Source organism: Vicia villosa, linkage group LG2 (genome assembly GCF_029867415.1).
Source record: "Vicia villosa cultivar HV-30 ecotype Madison, WI linkage group LG2, Vvil1.0, whole genome shotgun sequence".
In the NCBI taxonomy this organism is placed as follows: Eukaryota; Viridiplantae; Streptophyta; class Magnoliopsida; order Fabales; family Fabaceae; genus Vicia; species Vicia villosa.
Genome location: NC_081181.1, coordinates 185,935,828 through 185,955,261, shown reverse-complemented (window position 1 = coordinate 185,955,261; position 19,434 = coordinate 185,935,828). Strand labels below are relative to the sequence as shown.

The 19,434-nt window shown below is 33.4% G+C and overlaps 2 protein-coding genes across 2 annotated transcripts; one reads left to right on the top strand and one right to left on the bottom strand.

Moving 5' to 3' along the window:
* Positions 1-275: 275 nt before the first annotated feature.
* LOC131653255 (uncharacterized) lies at positions 276-8,510 on the bottom strand. Its single transcript, XM_058923345.1, has 12 exons — positions 8,418-8,510; positions 6,364-7,439; positions 5,542-5,549; positions 5,177-5,358; positions 4,382-4,442; positions 4,172-4,270; positions 3,187-3,281; positions 2,752-2,865; positions 2,517-2,584; positions 2,175-2,285; positions 1,226-1,457; positions 276-616 (listed from the first exon to the last, which is right to left on the bottom strand). Exons 2-12 carry the CDS (start codon positions 7,329-7,331, stop codon positions 506-508), a joined length of 2,049 nt encoding a protein of 682 aa, XP_058779328.1. The 5' UTR covers positions 7,332-7,439; positions 8,418-8,510; the 3' UTR covers positions 276-505.
* An 8,212-nt stretch (positions 8,511-16,722) lies between these two features.
* Positions 16,723-19,144, top strand: LOC131647665 (extradiol ring-cleavage dioxygenase-like). Its single transcript, XM_058917534.1, has 3 exons — positions 16,723-17,083; positions 18,295-18,662; positions 18,792-19,144. Exons 1-3 carry the CDS (start codon positions 16,847-16,849, stop codon positions 18,985-18,987), a joined length of 801 nt encoding a protein of 266 aa, XP_058773517.1. The 5' UTR covers positions 16,723-16,846; the 3' UTR covers positions 18,988-19,144.
* Positions 19,145-19,434: the final 290 nt, after the last annotated feature.

The following is a 19,434-nucleotide window of genomic DNA, read 5'->3' as shown; positions in this document are numbered from 1 at the left end:
GGAACACAAGAAACAACCTTTGAAGAGGTTTGTGTTTTAGTGGATGTCGTGTCTAGTATTAAAGTGGTTTCTTAGATTTGGCAAGCTATCAGTTCGAGAAGTCGAAGGTGTTCTTCTATTTATAATTGGTTTCAAGCTCCTTTAGATTTCATTAATGTGTAAGATATTGATTGCTATTTTGGTGGTGTAATGGGTTTGAGTACCGCTTTTACTATATTAATATAATTAACATTGCCTATAAAAAAAATTATTAAAACAACAATTGATAACTTCCATATAAATTTGATTCTCATACATTTATTATGCTAATATCACCCAAGCAAGTTTCAGAAGCTACAACAAAACCTTGAAAGCTGAGAAACATGTATGGTATCTACTCTTAATTCTTTATTAAATACAGAAAATTCTAGTAACATGAAAAGACTATATTTTATTATGAGTATAAATAATCTTGGAAGTATATAAAAGAACACATTATATCATCCCAACACATGTTTTGAATGAACTAATTCATTGACAAAAAATGCACCCTAGCAAGGGCATATTCCTTCCCTGCAATCCAAACACCACTTTGAGACCATTGTACATCTTCCCAGTCTATATTTTCTGCTAGCACCTACACCAAAGGAAAAACAGAATATCAATTACTGCACAAAAGACGCAAATATTTGCATTTCGCAATTAATACAAAAAACTTATATTACGTAAGAAATTGACTGATTCTGAACATGTTGAAGCAAGCCAAACAAGGGTTTCATATTAGGGAATTGGGAGTTGGGATCATAAAGACTTTTTGGTTTCATGTTTGAAGTATCTAGAATTGATTTTAGATGCGTAGAATTGATTTTGACATGGTTGGTTGTTTTATAGTATAATTGATCGTGTTTTTCAGAATTGATTCTGCTTGAAATTAGGATTTGAAGCTTTTGAGTTTAGGCGTGATTTTTACACGGAAATTTACTGTTCAACTTACTTTTGCAGGAATTTATCAAAACATAAATCATTTTATCTTCAACTCACTTTTAGCTAAAGTCAATTTTATAAAATCAATTTACTCATAATCAATTATCTTTACCGTAGAACCAAATACATGTTTAGCAAAGAGTATATACAACTAAACAACATTCGATAGTAACGTAAGTGTAGCTCAGTTGAGGTGAAAAATCTGGGGAAAATTTTACATGTCAGTGGAAAAGAAAAGAAATGAAAGATTGATTAAAATTACCTCCACATATTCAAGAGGTAAGGGGATGCCAATTTTGCACATCAAACTCTGGGGTAAAACCTTCTTACAACGAGACCAGCGAAATACGTCAACCACGACATTATCAGAATCAGATTTGTCACCATTTGTGGAGTGCAGCTGATGATTTTGGGACTTTTTTATATCTGGATCGTGCAACTGAGTTACCGGTATGGCTTTGACCATTTTCTCTCCTGCGAAACAGAGTTCATATCTACAAAGAAATGAAAATGATGAGAAGTTAATGATTTCTACGACACCTCAGATTTCAAGATGACCATGGAAACATCATAGTGAGATTATTTTTCAAGACCATCACCATCATGAATCCTTTTGAGTTTTCCATAAATTAAACTAGCAATCTTTACTGAAAAAACAATACTACACCCGTCCCTAAATATAAGAACTCTTGAGAAATTTTCTTGCCCATTTTTACAAGACCCTTTTTGAATTTTCAACTGCATTAATTATTTCTTTACTAATATACTCCTGTTTACTTTACATCTTTTTCTACAATCGACAATGAATACCATGAGGAGAAGACAAGTAATTCTCTCTATTGAAGGATAAATTTGTAAAAACAATATCAATCATCAATAAATTTAAGACAGCCGACTACTTTCTTAATTTCCGTGATTAAGGCATGAGGTCCTTATATTTAGAAATTGAAGGTGGTATATTAATAAACCGGAAATGAAACTAATAACAGTGACACTTCGATCAAATGGATAATGAGAAGCAATTACAAGAAGGAAGAAAAGGAAAACTGTGACGACTGTCCAACACGATTTCAAATTTATAACAACAATGCTGTTGCATATAGCACTTGATAGCTTATGAATACCATTTTTCAAATGGGAAATCAAACACAAAGCCTATAACAGTTGACATACATAACACTCATTTTTGTCAAGAATCTTGTTGAACATACCTGCACGAGTGTGTTTCAAGATACAGAACCTCTCCCTTCTTCAAGCGGGCAGACGTATAGAGTGCCTTTTTTAGTCCCTTGTCAGCAACAATGCCGATACTATACTTGATCCTGATGGTTATAAGAATTATTAAATATTAAAAACAAGGCACGAAAATAAAACTGTTGCACCCCACTGTCTAAGAGGGAGAAATAAGAAACATTATCACCCAAAACAGCATTGCTCCAAACATTAAGAAATTTCCACAAGCTTGGTGTTTGTTTGTGTTCTAAAACAAAACACAATATTACTATAGATTATTACTATATTAGACTCTACTTTGCCAACTAAAACCAACATACCAGGGCTCATTACAGAAGTTGTACTGAATTGTGACTTCTCTTATAAATCTTTGCATCCGCGAGGTATTCTGAAGAAGAACGGAGACCATGTTAGGTTCTGTTTGTGCTTGGTTTTAGTGAAAAAGGATTATGAAAGAAGTGTTTAGGAATGATGTTTTCAAAGTATGTGAGAAGAATTGACTTTATTTAGATGATAATGTAAATCACTTTTAAATTGTAAATGTGAAGAATTTACCGAAGTTGCAGCCCTGGTAGTAATTGTCCGCTCAAGAGCCGTTGGTGCAAGGGTGGGCTCAATGGTTGCTGTGTGTGTATGGGATGGTTCAAGATCAATAGTTCCGCCTCCTTTCTGAAGACCAAAGAAATAAAAATTGTCAGAGTCACCATTTGTTTAAAAACTAAGGCGCCCATTTATTTCCCATGTTTCCTCTTTTCATTTTCACTTCAACTAATAAACATAAGAGAATAGATAGATCCAACATTTTTCACACCATTTTCATACAACATGACAGATAAATAAAAGTAAAAAACAATACACTTGGAGTGGAAAATAGAAAAACTAGAGTGCATGACAAGCATTTAAAGTAGAAGAGGTTGCAATGAAGAGATCACATGATTTCAGTAGACAAAAGTTCAAAGGATAAGGGATTTGTAAGGCCTTTATTAATACCTTCACGATGCAACATCGCTCAACTCTATAACTACAACTAGGTGTACCACCCCAAGCTCGGGAGCGCAGATTGTTTCTCTGGGTGGAAATATAGCCTGATATTACACAGAATTAACATCTTTAGATTATCCAAATAGAGCTTAAATTGTAAAGCCATTATCAGTGACTGCAATTATGGAGATCAACAGAACTAGCTGATTACTCACTATGAAGAAGAAAAGTGTATATATATCAACATTATGCAGAAACAATTAAATAAGTTTCAAGAGGGTGCTAGGTGCAATAGATGTCACTTTATACAATACAAGAAGCACCTCTATCTTATTTTGATATGCGGACTAGTTTAAAAGTGTAAGCTCTTTCCTATAAAATCCAAACACCGAGTCTGAACCTCATAAGAGTCTAAAGTTATAGAATATAATTAATAAGATAGTTCCTGTTTTTTTCTATTTTCTACTCCTCTATTCTGCTGGTAGGAACTCCAGACGAAAAAATTCTACTTTTAATCTTCAAAACTTTAAAATTGAATCAAGTCTTTTTACACAATAGTTATATACTGACCAATCAATGCTATGAAAATTTAGCATAAAGTTATTCTCAGTTACTCCCTCCGTCTCATAATAAGTGTCTCATTTCTACTTTTTTTATGTCTCAAAATAAATGTCTCTTTAGAATTTCAATACAACAATTATTATTTTTTTCCACTACTATACCCCTATTTATTAACTTTCACGTTTTTCAACTACTCCACAACCTATAATAAATAAGGGTATTTTAGTAAATGATGTTAATTTTATCATTAAAACCAACACATCTAATCATTTTCTTAAGAACCGTGCATAGCTCAAATAAGACATTTAATTTGAGACGGAGGGAGTATTACTTTAAGACCACTTAGAGACCATAAGTGTTACTTAAGACAGCAGTGCCAAGGTTTAGTAGATAATGACGAATGAGTGCATTTTTATGATCAACAAAGACATACAGTCTAGCGGAGGTAGCACCCGAATGTATGCACGCAATTCTTTTATAGCCGAGGGAGGAGGAGAAGCCGTTGGGAAACAGTAACCAGTATGCATGAGAACTGTGCAACAAAATTGCAAGCAACATCAGTACTAAATTCAAGTTTTCAACAAGCCAACACTGGTCATTTGCAATCGAAAGCTGGCTGCACACTTTCTGGAATGAAACTTACCAGCAACAAGATCTGAGTCATATGTGTACACATCAGTACCCCATATCTGGCCACCTCTGACCTATAAATAATAATAATAATCTTAACTGTCAGAAATTGGTATAAGATAAGAAAAACTAAGAAACAAATAAAGGACTTTCATTTCATCACCCAATCATTTTAAGAACAAACAACAAAATACTTATTCTGGCAGGGTAGGGAAGACTCGATAAAACTTGTCCATGATAATCATACACAGCATTGTAAAATGGAATTTAAGAATCGCATTCATGCAAGGCATGAGATGAAACTGAAGGCGGATCTAGAAAAATGAAGCAAACGAAAAAGACATGCAAAGTGATTTTATATGAAACATGAGAGCATAAATGACTTTAAGAACACTATCATAAGCCAGTGAAGCAAAATTCATAAACATCTCTTAATCATACAACAAATATAATTGTAACTTAGATGTGCTAGATGAGAGGAAAACGACTGTCTATAGGTGGTTATATAGCTAGTCTAATCCTACACCCAAGTTCCTTTAACCTATACTCAGTCATAACTCATAACTAACTTTTGGTTAGTTATGCTGACGTGGTAACAGAAGGGAGGGGAAGCTACTAGAACTACATACCTCGCATAACATGGTACGAGAATACATCAGATGAAATGAAGAAACAAACCAAAAGAAAGCAAAACAAGAACAAAGGCATCACCAATAACAAGAATCAGTAAAAGCAGTCATAAATGTCCCATGTCCCAAAAAACAAAGGCACTCATCCAAATTTAAAAAAATACAAAGTTTGATCTCACTTGGTGGTTTGTAGTAATGACATGCTTGGCAGGTATCCGAATTTCAAGTGTGGGGCCATCATTAAAGCTCTCAGCACTTTTTTCAACTTGAGATTGAGATGATTCATATTCCTTCCACACCTTGATCAGTTCTTGCATGCTTTCACCAATGTTATAAATAACATATGGTACTTCTGATTTACCTGAAATACACAGCCATCCAACACGAGACATTAAAAGGAAGTAGTACAAAGGAAATATCATAAGTTATAAACCAATGGGCTAAATAAAGCAGTGTCTGTTGACATCCCAAATTAATTCATGAACGCACAAATCTACAAGAAGCCAAATAACTTTGAGCCACTGAACAAAATATGGCAGAATACCTTGAGACCTGCAAAATAAATGAAACAGTAATTACTAAAAGAAAAAATAAAATAGTGCAAAGGACAATTAATCCAAAGTCCAAACACAAAAACTGTATGATTAAATCAAAGCATCAAAGATGAGGCATCAACTTCTATCAACATGATGCTTCAAGGCACAAAGAGCAATGCAGTATAGAGGAATAAAACTATCAATTTGACATAAGAGTAAAGCAGTGTCCTAACCTATCACTTGTCAGTGTGCAACAGTTACCACATTGGATCAATATTTTATCTTCAAAGTGCAAAAATTCTTCAGAATGAAAACAACTATTACCTCAACAACCGTTATTCCAATTTAGCATATTTGACTGTAACTAGATTTTGTTATAATTATTATTATTAAATCAGGATACTGAAGAACCTGCGATACTAAAAGAGTACACACACTACAGATACCCCAATCTAAATATATTCTTTTTAAGGTGTTTACTTACAGACGCTGATTTGTGTGCTGAAAACTTCACTTATTGTGAACACTACAAAATTACATGTTCTTCCTACATACTTTAGGTTAGGAAAATACCGATAAAACCCTAGAAAATACCTTAACTTGAAAAAAATAGACATTGAATCCTCCAAAATGAAAATTGAGAAACAAAAAAGAAAAATGACTGCAAAATAATCAAGTCATTCTAAATTTCTAATAGGACTCTGAAACTTCATCTTTATGAGTAAAAATCACATGGAGTGTGTGAAGAGTGTATTTGAAGTAAAAGAAAAGATACTGGATAACTAATTTCTCATAAAATAAGTAAACAAGAAAATAGAGGAAGAAAGTACTCTTCATTGTCTTGGGCGTGGGGTCCAAAACGTGCCTCGAGATTGGTGACGAGGGGGCTAGCTATCGATTTCTGTATCCTCTTACGCTGCTGAACATTACAACTATGGTCTTCGCTCCCTTTCTCTCCACTCCCTTCCCCATCAGCAAATTCATCTTGTGATTGCTTGTCAAGTTTAAAGCGCTTATCAGGTCGATCTTCTTCTAAATCAGCGTCCCGTTCTTTCCTCCTATCAGCATCATGTTTCTTCTGATCTGGTAATACAGTTTCGCGCTCAGGAATTTTTACTGATCCACCACCAAGTTCCTTTTCATTATATGAAACTCCTTTCTCCATTCCATTCCATGATTCCCTCTTGATATGCTCTTGTTCCCTCTCTTTTAAATTTTCTTTGTTTTTTGGAGTATCTTTCCTCTCCCATTTTTCTGCATTTTTATCTTCTTTGGCAGATTCTTTGTTTTCACCATTGCTGTTGTTAACTTGTGTACTGTTTCTGTGATCACTTCTCTCTTTTTCCTTGTCCCCCCAATCTCGATGTCTTACATCGTTTCTTTTTCTATCTTTTAATCTATCTTCAGTTTTAGAATCAATTTTGTTCCCCAAAACAGCGTCATGAGCTTCCAAACACTCCCCTTCTTCTGTTGTGGGATTCTCCTTTCCAACTTCTACTGGTGTATTTCCCCGTGATGTGTGCCTTGATTCAATCCTATTCTCAGTCCCAATCTGATGATCTGCCTGAGAATCATTTGAAGGTAATGGCATCCGATAAACTGAATGAAGAGGAGATCTTCTATCCGCATCACGACCTTCAACACGAAGTGGCTTTGCCACCCGAGAATCCTGACCTATTTCATGAGGAACATGTTGCTCCATCGAAACTGATGTAAGAAACTTTGAGATTACACCTGAATCTTGATGTGGATGCTTTGAAGGCGACTCTTCAAGGGATCTCTTAGGTACATTGCTCATAGTGATAACAGAAAACCCAACACAGTCATAAACCTCAAAACTAAATAATACGACAACCCAAATAATCCGTATTTCCACCGTATACAGATTTATAATGGAAGTGAGTAACTGCAAATAAAGATTGGAGATTTTGTAAGATCACAGTAATTTCTCAATCCAAAACAATGTTCATGTGCACACAAGTCCATTGCATGAAAAACATAACAAAAATAAGCAATGATAGAGGTCAAGAAAGCATCAATTGACAAAGTAACATCCTCATCTCTGTCATCATCAAATTAACATCTTACAAAAACAAACAGAAAATTTACCACATTTTCTTTAGCTACTTATCATACACTAAACAAGGTTTTAAAAAACAGTCCATCACCGCAAAAACATCCGCGATAAACGGTATCTAAACAAGATACCGATACCTTCATTCGCTGTTTTTATGATAAAGACCAAATTGCAATCAATTCACACCGCAACGACCACAACTAGTGTCGCGACACCTGTACCGACTGAAATCACGTAAGCCTTTACGCGGCCGTTATTTAAAACATTGCACTGAACTTAATTAAGTTTAGAATATCAATTAACCAAAGTAAGAACTTCATCAACAAAAAACCTATCTAGCCACCAATGTAGCATCGCCACATAGAGGCTACATTCGTGCCTCCACGTTCGTGTCGTGTCGTGTTCGGTGCTTATGCTTCATATCTAGCAACACACATATCATCAAATTCAACATCATAGAACTCAAATTTAAAATACAACCAATTGCAATTTCTCCCTAATAAAAACCAAATCAAGCCCAATTTAACATAATAATCATAGTTCAGATAAGCACATTAAACAAACAACTACAGTCCATAACATAGAAAAACCTCACAAAAACAGAATCCATAATCATAAATTCCGAAACCATATCATCAAACTCAAAGTCTCTGAAATGCAAATTAACAGAATAACAGTTTACAATAAGAGTGAAAGAGGCAAAATGCAAATGCAAAACTACGTGCATTGAAAAATTGCCGCAATGAAAGAGTAAAAAATGGAAGAAAAAGACCTAGAAATTATGCAGAGAGTGAAGGAAGAAGAAACCTTGAAAATCGGCGAAGCTTGTGCGTTCTGTGTTTTGGGATTGAAGGTTTGTGTTGTGTGATACAATTGTTATGTATCTCGCAAGTTTTAAATTTTAGTAGTTATTTTTTTTCGTCTAAAAAGTAATAGTTAAATTAAATTATTATAACTGTAAAAAAAATTGAGTTTTGTTTATATTAGGTTTTATTTACTAAATTAAAGGCTTTTTTTTTCTCATTTATGATTATGGTTAGAAAAATACTTCGGTACATTCAATTAAACAGTAGTACTCAATTCCACATATTTTTTATTTTATTTTATCTTATTTTTTAAAATATTAAATTTTAAGTCAAATTATTGGTATTTAGAACCGATAATGAATCGAATCAACTTAATATATTTTAAAAATTATTTCTACAAATTAAATAAGAAGAGGAAAAATATTGTCGTTAACTAAATGAACTGAAATTAAATTATATTAGTTTTACGAGTAAACTTGATTATATATTAAAAAAAATAATTATACTTTAAATTTATCATTTACAAAATTTAATGTATATATTTTGAATTTTTAACTTCTTAAATTAAATTTTAAAAAATTTAATTAAAAAGTCATATAAATTTGTTCTCAGCTATTTCATTAAATTTGTAAAGTTTATGCGAATATTTAGATGAAATTGTAATTTTGTGAGACAAAATTAAATTCTAATTTAATAGTTTTGAATTAGACTTTCAATATATTTTTTAAAAGTTATGTAGTTTTTAAAGTTGTAGATTTTAGATACAAAGTTAAATTCAAATCTTTTAATTTTAAGTTTATTTAAATATTTCAAATATATATAAAAAATAGACTTAGAAAAAATGATTTTGAAGTAAATATGTTAAATCGAATTGTTCGTGAATTTAAAATAAGTCGATCTTGAGCTTAAAAAAGTTTGTATCGAATTCGAGTTGAGTTTTAAATTGAATTAAATCTTATCGAGTTGAGTCGAGTTAAGACGAGTTCAACTTGACTCGACTCATTTTCAGTCCTACCTGCACTATTAAAATTCAGTCCTACCTGCACTATTAAAATTCTTGGTCTTTTTAATATTCATTTATTTAGGTTTTTATGTAGTATAAAAAAGACAATTTCTCAATGCACCACATAGATCTTTTACACACCGCGCGAAATTTCATTTTTGTCCCCTACTTCCGTAGATGCACTTCCGGAAGCACCCCATTTATCAAAAAAAATTGATTTCTTTCGTAGATACATCTACAGAAGTATAATAAACTAGTATATATATGGGGAAAAAATACAAATAAAATCAGTTCAGGAATTTTCCTGTAGGTGTACCTACGGAATGGCTTAGCGTCATATTATGCTGCTAATTTATGTGAAAAAAAGTTATGCTCTTCTGTAGATGCATCTACGGAACGTGTTGAGGAAGAACATTTTTGTAGGTGCATCTACGGAATAATCCCTGAGTTATTTTTTCCAGCAGTTATGTAATTCTGTGTTATTTTGGCAATTGTTTGCAAATAGGTATGGTGCACCCCGATAATACTTCAAGAGAATTAGCTCCTTTAGTCAATGTTTGTACGAGTGCTGATGGGATAGTCGCAAAGATGGTAGATGTCGGAGGTGACTTTAGTAGCAAGCAAGACTTTGATGATCGTGAAAGCATGCTTACATGGATTCGTAGGAATGCAACTAACCTTGGTTTTGGTGTGGTAATAGGAAGATCGAATAATGGTATAGCAAGAAGAAACCCGTTTGTAAAAATGTTGTGCAAAAGAAGCGAGAAATTTCATCCTCCTCTAAAGAATTTTAAAAGAGACGACACGGATACTAGAAAATGCGAGTGTCCATTTAAAATCCGTTGTTACATGTTGGCTAGCAAGAAGTGGAGATTCTCTATTATTTGTGGTTTGCTTGCATATCCATGATTTGTGCGCAAAATTATAAGGACATCTTAACGTTTGTCGGCTCAATCCAGGAGAGAAGACATCTATTAAAGACATGTCCTTGAATCTTGTCTAACCGAAAAATATATTTGCCACATTGAAAAGGAAGGAACCCGATAACGTATCGAATATAAGGCAAGTGTATAATCAACGGTACCGCAATAATAAGGCGACTAGGGGAGATAGGAGTGAGATGCAACAATTGTTGAAAATGATGAATGCTAACAAATACGTGTCGCGGTACAGAACTTGCGATGACGAGGTTATGGTCTGAGATTTTTTTGGACTCATCCGGATTCAATAAAGTTGTTCAACACTTTCCCGACAGTGCTCCTTCTCGATTCTACCTACAAGACAACAAGTATCGACTCCCATTATTTGAGATGGTCGGTGTTACATCCACCGAGAAAATATTTGTCGTTGGTTTTGGTTTTTTGGAGTGTGAAAAAGAAGATAATTTTAGGTGGCCATTGGTGGTGTGTCGCTCACTTTTGAAGAAAAAAGTCAAGATGATATTGTTTTAATTGTTGTAATTTCTTAGATCTCTTAGTTTTCTTAATTTTCTGTTGAGAATTTCGATGTATCTTTTAATCAATGCCGATTTTAATCAATGAATGGATCTTTTATCGTTGCAAATGTTGTTGATCTGGTTTTCTGAGTATGGGTTTGTTCCGTAGATGCATCTACGGAACAAAGCAACATTAAACAAAAAAAATTTCTTCTGGAGATGCATCTACGAAAGCACGAGGACATTTTTGCCAATTCGGTGGTGCGTAAGTAGAGTTGTCAAAATGGGCTCGGCCCATCGGGTCGGCCCATAAGCCCTACAGTTTAGCACGGGCCGGGCCGCGAAATATCTTAAAAAAACACGACCCTGTCTTTTTGGGCCAGCCCACCGGGCCTATGTTTTTAATGGGCTGGGCCGAGCCAAGCGGGCTTCGGGCTGGCCCATTAGAAAAAGATTTTGGTAAATTTTGGGGAAAAAAAGATTTATATGAGATATGATTTCATAAATGTGATTTCAAGTCATAAAGAAAAGTTAAAGAGGATCAAGATATATTTTCAAGATGATGTGATCAAAGAAATGATTGTGAGATGGAGAGAAAATTTGATAACTATTGGTGATAATATTAAGTTACTTTATACTATTACATGGATGATTTTGTGGTATTCATATATATATTTATGGATAAATATTTTAAACATCACTTATATACGTTTATGATGACTCCCTACTTATGTTGTATTGTATTTATCCATTACATCCTTTTTATAAAATTAAAATTATAATATTGAAGTACGGGCTGGGCTGGCCCATCCGGCCGCATGGGCCTTTGAAATATGGGTCGGGCCAGCCCATTAAAACATGTTGGTCCACCGGGCCGAAGCGGACTAGGTCGGGCCGGCCCATTTGACAGCTCTATGCGTAAGAGACTCATGGGGTGGGATGAGAAATTGACTAAAAAAATGGAAAAATATGTTTTTTGGTCCTTTAACTTTGTCTTTGGGTCCATTTTGGTCCCTCAATTTTAAAAGAGGTCAATTTGATCCTTTAATTATTCAAACAACGTCACGTTAGTCATTTTCGTTTGCTTCGCTATTCAAAGCCAAATTAATGTTACAGGTGGCGCAAACATGTCGCTGAGGTGTATATGAGGTTTCATTAAAATAGAAACTGAAAGGCTTTTGTTCTTAAATCACACTAAAGGCATATGAACTCTAGCAGAGAAACTGATCCACACTCACGAAGGAGGATTCATATGCGATTTACAAAAGAAGGAGAATAGGCAAAATTGAAAGTTTGTTTGCAGATGAAATCAAAGTCACCATTGTTGATTACAGGTTTATTTCACATTATCTTTCTGCAATTCTAAACTATTATAGTTTTAGGGTTTAGGTTTAGGTATTTATGGTTATGAAATCTTTATGTTGTCAGAGTTTAGGTTTTTAATGTTGCCTTCCTTCTGGTTTTAGGGTTTAGTTTGAAATGGACGAATATTTACATCTTAGAATCCATCACGGTGGTGACTTCATTGATGAGGAATTTAGTGTGTACGATGGAGGAAAAGTTGTTGATTTGAAAGTAGAGGTTAACAGGTGGAGTTATTTTTAGTTGTTAGGTTGCTTCGAGGATTTAGGTTATAGTGAAATAGAGACAATATATTACAGGGACCCCACATTTGGGATAAATGTGTTGGTTAATGACAAATGTGCCTTAGAGATTGATGATCTTTATAGGGTGCATTTAAGTGTTGGTATGTATATTCAACATTGTTTATCTTAGCATGAGTATTATGATGGTCCCCTTGATGAAAAAGAAGTATATCATGATGACATTATAGATGGCGGTGAAGAAGTGCTTAGTGAAACGTATGAAAAAGTAATTAGTGTGGAGTTGCAGGGTGGGGAGTTGAAGGAAGTTGAGTTGAAGAAAGCTGATTTGAAGGAAGTTAACGCAAAGGAAGCTGAGTTGAAGAAAGTTGAGGCAAATCATGATAATGTGCATAGGGTGGTGAGGTGCGCGATGATGTTAGTTCGTGTGATATTAAGGATGAGCAAGTATGATAGTGTTTTGGAGATAACTTTTGATGATGATTCTGATGAGTATAATGAATTTGAGGAAGATGAACTTGATAATCTAATTAACTATGAACATGAAGATGATCAAGAGGGAAAAAGCAAAAAAAGGAAGGAGAATGGGAAGAATACAAGGAAGAATTTAAAGGGAATGATAATAAGAGTGGAGATCTAGAAAGTGGATGTGAGAGTGATGATACCATCGGAGTTAAAAAAGAAGTTCCCATTTTCAAGTTGCAAAAAGTGTGTTATCATTTCTGATTGTGTTGTTATGTTTATGTTTGATGTTATATGTTATATTTATATTTGTGTTGTTATCAATTTTGGTTGCAGGCTTTATTACCTGCAATGGATGAGCTTTTAGAGAAAATCAAGATACATGGAAATCTACAAATATGTAATTAATTAATTTCAATTTCTCAAAGTTGCAATTAATCGTCACTGGTAATTATTTACCTATTCTGTTAGGTGGCTCTTGAAAATGAAACTCTTACATCAATATCCTACGATCCATGAGACACTAATGTGTGTATGATCAATATTTTGATGATAATATCTATTTATTATCTGACTTTATATTGATTCTTGCTACTGGATCCATGGATCAAATGGTAATAGTCAAACCAATTTTGATTATACAAGTTGCAACTGTTTGGAATTCATCTCATTTGGCTCCTAATATTTGTAACACATAAAGGTTTAGGATTTTTCTAACAACCAACCAAGTTATGTCACCAAAGAAGGCTCATTTTCACAACTTAAAGACGTGAAAGGAAGCAGCACAAATCTCAGGGGAAAAGATGCATTAGTATAGTCATACATAAAAGGTCCGACCATTGATTTTTTTAATATTAAGCCATGGCTCGCTGCAAATGTGAAATTTGGAGAATGAGGTGTATGTACAACACATTGGAAATTACTAACCTTTTCCAATCTTTCCTCATAATCAGAACATCTGTAATACCTTCACCATGTTCTTCATCGAGGGCTTTATGTTTACAAACCAATCTTTCCTTCCAGACACGTGTGATGAGCAACCTGAGACTAGGTACCATTGGTCCTTGAATATTCAACATCATCTCTTCTTCTTCATGTTTTGCAAACTTTGCATCACTTTCTTGATTTTTTTCGTTTTTCTGGACAATCACTAGAATAATGACCATACTTCTGACAATTGAAACACTGAATGTGACTTTTTTCAGGCTTTCGACCACCACCTCTTCCTCTACTCGCAGCACCACCTCTTCGGTTGCCTTAGTATGGGATCTTCTCTAATTCAACATAACTCTTTCCAACTGGTTTTCTCTACCAGATGAGTTATTGTAGCCACCTCTACCTTTGTTGTCGAACCACTTTTCTTTACCTTTATTTTATCTTGATGACTGAGCCTGCAAAGCCACATCACTCTTCGACATGCCTGCACCTCTTTCAGCCATTCTTTGTTCATGAGATTTAAGCGTCCCTTGAAGCTCTTCCTTTTTCAATTTCGACAATTGTTTCAACTCTTCTATTGCAACCACTACGTGGTCGAACTTTGGAGCCAATGACCTCAATATCTTTGCAACAATTGATATTGATGTCAACATTTCTCCACATACCTTGATTTGATTCACCAATTTCATAACTGTAATGAAGAAATCAATTCTACTTTCACTTTCTTCTATCTTAAGCAATTCATACATTCTTTTGTGAGTTTGTAACCTCGTCTTTTTCATCTTTTCTGCACCTCTAAAAGACTTTTCAAGAATCTCACAAGCTTCTTTTCCAGATTCTACATCAAAGGCATGGAATGTACTAGCTATGTTCCTCCCCACAATGCTCTTGGACTTTGAAATCCATGTTCAAGTTTGGAGCAAAGCTGAGGATGACAGAGGCATGAACAGAAGCAACCCTGCACCAGAATGTATAAAAGTCTGCAGGGAATCAAACCTGATGTCCACTGGAGAAAAATCTTCTTTAGAAATGGAGCTCGACCTAGGGCAATTTTTATTCTTTGGCTGGCTTGCAGGAACTGTTTGATGACCAATGATCGTTTGACAAAGATTGGAATTAATACAAATGGCAAATGCACTTATTGTGGAGGTTATAAATGTTGTCAACACCTATTTTTTGAATGCAGGGCCACTAGTAACATTTGAGCACAAATTCTACATTGACTTAAGATAGAGCATATACCACATGTAGGGGTGGAAATAGGCTGGGCCGATCTAGGCTTTACCAAGTCTAGGCCTGGCCTGTCAAAAAAATCGAAGCCTAAGTCTGGCCTGTGGCCTGTCATAGGCTTATTTTTAGGCCTGAGTCTGGCCTTTTTGAAGGTCTGGTTAGCCTGTTAGCCTACATAAAAGCCTATTTGTTTTGACATACTAACTAAAATAATGTTTAAATAGACTAACTAACTAAAATACCAAGAGACTAAAAATTTATTTGCATTGACTTATTTTAACTTACCTATTAGCATAAGTTCTTGGAGACTATTTGTTTAAGAGAACTTATGAAAGCAATGTTCATCAGGTGTTTTCATCTTATTTTCAAAAGTTCTTTAAGATAACCAAGTTTTATTTATGTATTTAAATTCAAAGTACAACACATAACATAATGATAATAACAAAATTATTCATATTTATTTAAATAGGTCGGCCTGATAGGCTTAAATGGCTTTTTTTTTTTGGGCTTAAGGCCTAGCCTTTTTAACTAAATAGGCTTATAAAAAAAGCCTAGGCCTTTTCTATTTATAAAGAATGTGTGGCCTGGCCTGAGCCTTTATAGGCCAGCCTGTAGGCCCCTGATATTGGCCTGGCCTATTTCCACCCCTAACCACATGGTTGGCATTTGGAGCTGGAATGGTTAAGTCAAAATGTGAGCAGAAAGAACAACCAGAGCACATTGCTATTGTAGAGATGGTGTACTTAATTTGGACTGTTTGAAACCAGAAGATTTTCAATGTTGGCACCACTATGGATTTGACTAGCCAAATTATTATCCAAAACATCACTTGAAATACTGCACATCCTTGAAGATTATTTGAGTTGTCAGAGATTATAGTTTTCTTATAGTCTTTTGAAAGCCTGAATCATTTGATCAGCTTATATACTTAAAACACTTTTTTAGAATAAAATTATTTTTATTTACTCAAAAAAAATATTCTAAACTTTAAATTTCACTTATAATCAGACTACACACTAAAATTTATGGTATCGGAGTTTTTCAGCACCAACAGGCAACAACACTTGAAGAAAAAAAACTCTCAAAATTAAAATTTAAAAATAAAAAATTGCAAGTGATTAGCGTGGAAAGCAATGAAATTATTTTGACATTGACTATCAATTGTAAGCATTATGCTTATATGGTAGAATAACAAATTGAAATTATTTATAATATGTGCCTAAACACAAATAAAAATGATTTAATGAAAATACACCGACCGACAGTAAAATTCAAACCGTTAAATTTTGTAAAAATTTGATTTATTCTTTAAATTAAATATAAAGTATTTAATTTTAAGGGTTGTGATGCACTGACGGTGTAAAAAAATTTACTCTGACAGTGCACTACCTTCAAGTTCAATAAAAAATAATAAAAATCGTTTCTTAGTCATAAAATTAAATTATAATTAAATTATAATTAAAATTATATCATAGTATTTTTCTTCTTCTTCTTCTAGAAACTGAATAAAATATAGCAATAATAGTTACCAATTGTTTATATTACGTAAATAATGACGTAAGCGCAAACGAGTTGAATTGAACCTACCAACCTCATTGGAACAATTCTTTCGTACATTTTTTTAATCCAATTCACGCGTTTCCTTATTCTCTATCTCTACCTCTTATCTTCATCTCTCTATATATCATACACAAAAAGAGAAAAGGACACAAAAAAATCAAAAGCACAGAGAAACAGAGAGAAGCAATTAATCAACAAAAATGGCTTTGAAGGATACGTTTTACATCTCACATGGATCACCAACGTTGTCGATAGATGAATCGATTGTGGCGAGGAAGTTTCTACAATCATGGAAGAAGGACGTGTATGGGGAGAAACCTAAATCGATTTTGATTATTTCTGGCCATTGGGATACGACTGTTCCGACCGTTAACGTTATTCAGACAAACAATGATACCATCTATGACTTCTATGGTTTTCCCAAACCTATGTACCAGGTTTCTTTCTTTTGTTCTTTTTTCTTTTCACATGATCATGACACGTGTCTTTATTATTGAATCAGTAATAATTAATTATTTTATTTTTTTATTTATAATATAAAAGTACTTAGTTAATTAAATATATGAGCAGGAAATGATGTATCTGGTCGGCATTTGTACCAAGTACTTGATTTTTTTTTTTGGTTTGTTTATGAAGATAAGATTAGAGAAGTATCTCTTATATTTTTGATTATGTTTACAAGGTGGTTTGGGAAATGCTAACCAGTGTTTTTAGGGTATTTTTTAAGTGATTAAAGTAGTAAATTTTTTTAAAAATGCGTGCATTCAAAGCATTAAAAATGTATTGGAAATTGAAATCATGATTTTTATAAAAAACATTTTTTTTATTTAATATGCTTAACGAGTGCCCTGACCTTTTTTATTTTGACCTTTTTTATTTTGACCAAAAACATAGTCAAAGATATGTTTTTTTAAATTATTTTATTTTTTTTAAATCAGAGTATTGATAATTCACAATGTTTTTTTTTGAGATTTAAATTTAGGGATGGTGTATCCAAAAAAAATAAAATTAGGGATGATGATTCACTATTTTCAAATTCAACACCATGTATTTAGAGTATTGATAACGGTTTGATCATAATTAGACGGTTTAAATTCAATTTTGATATTTTAAACTGCTTAATCGAAAATTAAAGTCATAATTTTGAGTTCATTAAGCTAAGTATTCAATAATTCCTAGTTTGGTAGAGTTTGATAGAGCAAGGTAACTTGGAATTGTTTTAGATTGGATTGATATAATGTGAGATGATATAAACTGATTTTTTCTTAGCAAAAGCTTATACTTGTAAAATTCAAATATCTAAATCGTTAGGTGATAAACTCTAGATCAATTTTTCTTAAGAAGGATGTTTAGTTTGGTATATGAAATAGTTATATTTGTTAGTTGGCGAGTAATTCTCAACTATAATTTGATAAAGTATAATGATTTGACAATTCAACTGCCTGCAAGACAATTGTCTTAAGTCTCTAAATGTAAAAAAAAAAAATTTAATAAAAAACTTTATATTCTAATGTTTTATTTATAATAAATAGTAGTATTATTTTAATATGCAATATCTCACTTATTCTTAAAATTGATGCTCCCAATTTTCTCAGATTCCTTTGATAATCATACCCTTGTTTCTTACATGAAAATTTTCCTTTACTAGCTTAAATATCCAGCACCTGGAGCTCCACATTTAGCCAAAAGAGTGAAGGAACTACTCAAAAACTCTGGTTTCAACCGGGTCGACGAAGACAAAAAAAGAGGACTTGATCATGGTGCTTGGGTTCCACTCATGTTAATGTATCCAGAAGCAGACATTCCTGTTTGTCAGCTTTCAGTTCAATCTAACATGGATGGAACTTACCATTATAACATGGGAAAAGCATTGGCACCTCTTAAAGATGAAGGTGTATTGATAATAGGTTCCGGAAGTGCAGTTCATAATTTGGGAGCACTTAACTTTCACAGCGGTGTTGCTCCTTGGGCCTTAGAATTCGATAATTGGTTGAAAGACGCTCTTATTGATGGAAGGTACATACATACCTTTTAGCATTTAGCGTGTGTTTGGTTCTGCAGTAACGACTGCATCAACTATATTTGACTGTGATTCTATACGATATAAAGAATTTATATATGGTTTGGTTTTGAATGGTTTTGTAGATACGAAGATGTGAATCATTATGAACAAAAGGCGCCGCATGCGAGGAAGGCTCACCCACATCCAGATCATTTTTATCCATTGCATGTTGCAATTGGTGCTGCTGGTGAAAATTCAAAGGCTAAACTTATTCATAGTAGTATTGAACTGGGAACTCTCTCTTATGCTTCTTACCAGTTTACTTCAGATTCTAGCTAAACTAGTGTACTTTAATGCATAAATAAATTTATTGTTCAGTCATGACTATGTGTTGCTTGGAAGTTCAGTTATGTTTATGTGTTGTGAAATATTAATGTAAAGAATGAATGCATTCTTATGCATAAAAATGATTTAAGTACTTTTCTTATTGTTGAGATGTTGGATGATTCATTTTTCTTTTACTTTATCACTATATTTTTTGGATTTACGAAAAAAAATCTCATTTTCATTTGATTTTTTAAAGAAATTGTTCCACACAATGTTAGGTTGGAGATGATATTTGTAACTAATATGAGTATGCAATGTGACAACTCTAGGAACAACGTTAAAATTATGAGTTTTTTCCCTTTCAAAAAACTAGCAACAAATGTTTCAAGTCGTGTGGTATCAACAACTTTTTTAACATTCACTTTTCTATATTCAATATTCACTTTGATAGAGTGGAAT

Bases quoted from the DNA above. Each gene is read 5' to 3' on its own strand.
- LOC131653255 (XM_058923345.1), bottom strand. From the start codon at position 7,331: ATGAGCAATGTACCTAAGAGATCCCTTGAAGAGTCGCCTTCAAAGCAT. The intron at 4,271-4,381 runs GTAAGTTTCATT...TTTGTTGCACAG, and splicing joins TGACTCAGATCTTGTTGCTG to TTCTCATGCATACTGGTTAC. The intron at 3,282-4,171 runs GTATGTCTTTGT...GTGTAATATCAG, and splicing joins GGTGCTACCTCCGCTAGACT to GCTATATTTCCACCCAGAGA.
- LOC131647665 (XM_058917534.1), top strand. From the start codon at position 16,847: ATGGCTTTGAAGGATACGTTTTACATCTCACATGGATCACCAACGTTG. The intron at 17,084-18,294 runs GTTTCTTTCTTT...TTCCTTTACTAG, and splicing joins TTCCCAAACCTATGTACCAG to CTTAAATATCCAGCACCTGG. The intron at 18,663-18,791 runs GTACATACATAC...ATGGTTTTGTAG, and splicing joins GACGCTCTTATTGATGGAAG to ATACGAAGATGTGAATCATT.